Raw genomic sequence first — 5,000 nt, 5'->3', positions numbered from 1 at the left:
CGAACGGGTTCCGGGAAAAGCAATGTGCGCTGATGCTTCGCGGGCGTGATTCGAAGCTCCGAGCCGCGGGTTCAGATCGAAAGTGCCGGCGTACGTGACGTCCTCGCCACACACATACCAATAGCATATCAACGCCTGTCCTGAGAGGGTAAAAGCAGGGAAGAGACGGACGGGAAAAGCGAAAGAGAGCGAGACAGAGAGACAGCGAGGGAGACATGTTGACGCTGGTGTGATCGCGTCGGCTCGGTCGCCCGGGTCGGAGGAGGAGCAACCGCAAGTGAAATTACTGGCTTGGGCGTCGAGGGCTTTGTCAATATTTCCGCACAGGCGAAGGAGGAGGACGAAGAGGAGCAGGAGGAAGTAGGAGAAATAGAGGAAGAGGAAGAAGTAGAAATGGAAGAGGAGGGAGTAGGAGAAATAGAAGGGGAGGAGGAGGAGCAGGAAGAAGTAAAACTAGGAAGAGGTGGAGGAGCAGGAAGAGGAGGAAGTAGAAATAGAAGAGGAGGAAGAAGAAATAGAAGATGAGGAGGAAGAAGTAGAAATTAAAGAGGAGGAGGAAGAAGTAGAAATAGAAGAGGAGGAGGAGGAGGAAGTAGACATAACAGAGGAAGAAGTAGAAATAGAAGAGGAGGAGGAGGAAGTAGAAGAAGTAGAAATAGAGGAGGAGGAGGAAGCGAAATAAGTAGAAGAGGAAGAGGAGGAGGAGGACGGGAAGTAGGAGGGGGAAGGCAGGCAGGCAGGCGGGTCGGGCAGACAGAAAGGCGGACGCACGGGCTCGGACGGGTCAACACACCAGAAAATGTAATAATGTGCGTGCGTGCGTGCGTTCAAGTAACCTCCCGCATCACTCGGGGCAGAGGGCTTGGCGTGTGATGAGCCGAGGTGTTTGTGGATCGCGAGGAAGTGATGAATAATGAATGGGATTCTCCTTCTCGATACCGGCTCGTCTTTCCGGGAAATTGTGAAGGTGGAGGATCCGGAGACGCCTTTGGGAGGCGAGGGGGGAGGGGGGGGCGGAGGAGGAGGAGGTGTTCGCCGACGGAAGTAGATCCTGGTTTTTGAGTACTCGCGGTATTTTGTCGTCTGCCTGATCTTTATGAGCGATTGCATTATTAACATTGTTAGTATTGGCTGTGCCATTGTTAGCTTTAGTAGAATTACTTTTTTGTTATTTTGATTATTATTTTGATAATTGTGTATAATTGTATAACAGTTAGATTACACTGTACAAACACACATATAGATAAATGATAATGTGTGTATGGATATATATATATATATATATATATATATATATATATATATATATATATATATATGTGTGTGTGTGTGTGTGTGTGTGTGTGTGTGTGTGTGTGTGTGTGTGTGTGTGTGCGCGCACACTCAGGAGAACCACCTTCCCCCTATTTATCACCTTCATTGTCTTTGAGTCCCTCCTGCATCATCACTCTCTCTTCTCTCTCGCAACCTGCTCCACAAACACGTACACATAAAGTCAAACATGAAAGGAAACGTTTTGTAATTATCATTTTTATTTTATGTTCGTATATTGGGACCATACACTCTGATATAAAACAAAACCAGAATTAATGGTATAGATCAGTGGTTCCCAACCAGGGGGCCATAACTCCCACGGGGGTGACAGGGTACTTTGTGGGAGGTCATGGAGCAATATGAAAATTATGACGTCGAAACGAACTAATATTATCTCACCTACAATACCTATATACAGTTAACTCTTGTATATCAATGAATTGGAATATTTCCCTAAAGTGTTCTTATCCTATAGCAATCAACACCATTACACTATTCATAATACATGATAATCGAATCTGAAAAGATGACTGGCATTGAATGGGACCTTGGAGATTATATATTAGTCGGGATCACAGAATGAAATAAAGTTGGGAACCGCTTGTATAGATGTTTATTATCATTTTTTCCACCATCATCATCATCCTCATCCTCATCATCATCATTATCATCATCATCATCATCATCATCATCATCATAATCATCATCACCATCATCATCATCATAATCTCCCCCCCACTAAAACCATTCTGACAGAATAATAATATTAGTAAACGATAATGCACATAATTAACCACCTCTCCTTCTTCTTCCCCTCCGTCAGGTATATGTTCTTGGCGATCTACTCGGCGGAGATGATGATCAAGACAGTGGCCAAGGGCTTCATCCTGAACAAGTACACATACCTACGCAACCCGTGGAATTGGCTGGACTTCGTGGTGATTGTGTCCGGCTACGTCACCACCGTCATAGAGCTGGGCGATATGGACGTCCAGCTGGGGAATCTCGCGGGACTTCGGACCTTCCGTGTCCTGAGGGCGCTCAAGACGGTGTCTATCATGCCTGGTGAGTGGGCGGAGTTTGGATTCGTTTCGGGTGCTGAAGGGGTTGGAGTAGAGGGTTTGGTCTGGCTTCGGGGATTTTTTAGATAAATACGAGGATTTGTTTTGCCTCCGATGTTCTTTTCGAGGATTTTTTTTCAAGATAATGACGAGGGTTTGTTTTGGTTTCATTTTTTAAAAGATGAATACGAGGGTTTCTTTGGGTTTCGATGTTTTTTTTCAAGATAAACAAGAGGGTTTGTTTTGGTTTCATTGTTGTTATTTTTTCAAGATAAACACGAAGGTTTGGTTTGGTTTCGATGATTTACGATGATTAATGATATGTTTTTCTTTAATGATTGATTAATGCTAGGGTTTGTTTTGATTGCGATGCTGTTTTTAAAATAAATGATTGGGTTTGTTTGGACTTTAAAAGGCAAATGATAGGGTTTAAAAAAAGGTTTGGTTTGACTTAATGGTAAACGTTTTTTTTTTTTTTTTGGGGGGGGGGTAAAAATAGGGTTTTAATTGCGATTTTTTTGGGAGTAGATTTTTAGGGTTTGTTTTGATTCGACATTTTTGAAAATTAATTGATTGGCTTTGTTTTGATTTCGATGTTTTCTAGTATAATAAATAATAAGATTTGTTTGGATCTTGACTTTTTTAAAAACTATTATTGGTATTGGTTTTAATTTCGTCTTTCCAAAATGATTGATTGAATTATTGATTGAATTTACTTTTTAGATTTCTTTATTGGCTTCTGTTGTGTCTTCGGCTTGCATTGATCCTCCGTCTTCGTCGTCATGTTAAAATTTTCTTTGTTTTTAATAGAGATGAGTCTACCTTTATGCTATCTTCTTCTTCTTTCTTCTCCTTTTTTCTTTTTTCTTGTACTTTCCATTGTCATTTTCATTTTCTTTTTCTTTTTCCTTCTTTTCCCTCTCCTCATTCTTTTACTTCTGCTTCTTTTCTCTTCTTCTTCTTCTTCTTTTAATTACTATATTTATCCGTTATCTGGTATTCATCTTTGGCCTCTGTACTTGCTCCTTGAAAATGGACATCAGTTGAGTTTCTCTTTAATTATTACAGCATTTAATTGTTGTTCTCTTTCGTCTTCTCGCTTTTTCATTGTTCTCTTTCTTCAAGGCTCTCATTGTTGGTGTTCTTTTCCTTCCTTTTCCTCATTCTTTTCTGGGAATTTTCTCGTGCCTGGTGGGTGAAACGCTATTTTTTTCTTCTTTTACTTCTCTATTTCTTTCTTTCTTTTACTCTATTTATTCATTTCTATCTTTCTGTCATGTCTTTTCTTTTTTTTATGTTTCTCCCTTTTCTCCTTCATTATTGCCGTTCTTCTTCGTAACGATTTTCGCTTGTTTTTTTCGCATATTTAATTAAGAATATTCAGTGGGTTGACTGTTCGTCGTTTGGTGTCATACATTGTGAATATAATATTTTTGTTTTTATTTTCATACTGTTTTTTCTGTTATTGTTACTGTTGTTTTTTGTGAATTATACAGTTTTTTCGGTTGATATTTTGTGTCTTTGTTGAATTATACTATTTTTTTCTGTTCATCCTATTTTTGTTGGTGTTATTTGTTGTTACTGTTATTGTTGTAATCGGAAAGGCCTATATATCGTTCCCTCCCTCGGCCGTTTGGCAGGTAGGCCTATTTGGAATATTATTTAAACGAATACATTCATCGCGATTTGGGTTGAATGACTGTGAAGCATTTTTTTTTTTTTTTTTTTTTTGTCTCTCTCATTTTTAAAGGGATTGGGTTAGGGAAAGGTGAAGAAATATATAAAAAAAATGAGGATGACATTTTCCTCCTACTTTATAAAAGATGAAAAATATGAGTAAATAGATATATGAATGAATATATGATTTTAAAAAAGGAAAAAATTATGAGTAAATATATAAATGAATGGATATATGAGTAGATAAGTAATTAGTTCGATAGATGAATAGTTAGATACTTATATAGACAAACAGATAGATAGATAGATAGATAGACAGAGACAAATAAATAGATAAAATCCTTCGCCAGCCGCGCGATAGGAACAGACTCCATCAAGACCTGGTGAGTTGCCCTTCGCAGGATATTGAGAGGAAGGAGGGAAGGAGCTCCTGATTATATGACGGATGGAAAGAGGAAAGGGAGGGAGGGAGGAGAGGTGGAAGGGAGGGAAGGAGGGAAGGTGGGAGGGAGGGAGGAGAGGTGGAAGGGAGGGAGGGAAGGTGGGAGCGAGGGAGGGAGGAGAGGTGGGAGGGAGGAGGAGAGGTGGAAGGGAGGGAGGAAGGAAGGGGAGGAGAGGTGGGAGGGAGCGAGGGAGGGAGGGAAGGTAGGAGCGTGGGAGGGAGGATGGTGGGTGTAAGAGAGAGAGGGTAGGTGGGAGGGAGGGAGGGAGAGGAGGGAATGATGTTGAGAGGAAAGGTGGGAGGGAGATTTTCGAGATGGTTAACTCAGGTTCACGGGTACACATGTACGGACGCATATGTATTCAAACACACACACATGTACACACACACACACACACACACACACACACACACACACACACACACACACACACACACACACACACACACACACACACACACACACACACACACACACACTCAGAGAGAGAGAGAGAGAGAGAGAG

At 41.0% G+C, this 5,000-nt stretch overlaps 1 protein-coding gene across 1 annotated transcript in view; it reads left to right on the top strand.

Moving 5' to 3' along the window:
• The window catches only part of LOC113818717 (sodium channel protein 60E-like), a 299,991-nt gene that overhangs the window by 113,043 nt on the left and 181,948 nt on the right, over positions 1-5,000 (top strand). Inside the window, exon 5 of the mRNA XM_070130151.1 lies at positions 2,138-2,379. Within this exon, the coding sequence (XP_069986252.1) occupies positions 2,138-2,379 (242 nt within the window). The remainder of the gene's footprint in view (positions 1-2,137; positions 2,380-5,000) is intronic.

The sequence above is a fragment of the Penaeus vannamei genome, chromosome 15, assembly GCF_042767895.1.
Source record: "Penaeus vannamei isolate JL-2024 chromosome 15, ASM4276789v1, whole genome shotgun sequence".
Classification (NCBI taxonomy): domain Eukaryota; kingdom Metazoa; phylum Arthropoda; class Malacostraca; order Decapoda; family Penaeidae; genus Penaeus; species Penaeus vannamei.
This window is presented reverse-complemented; position numbering and strand designations above follow the sequence as displayed.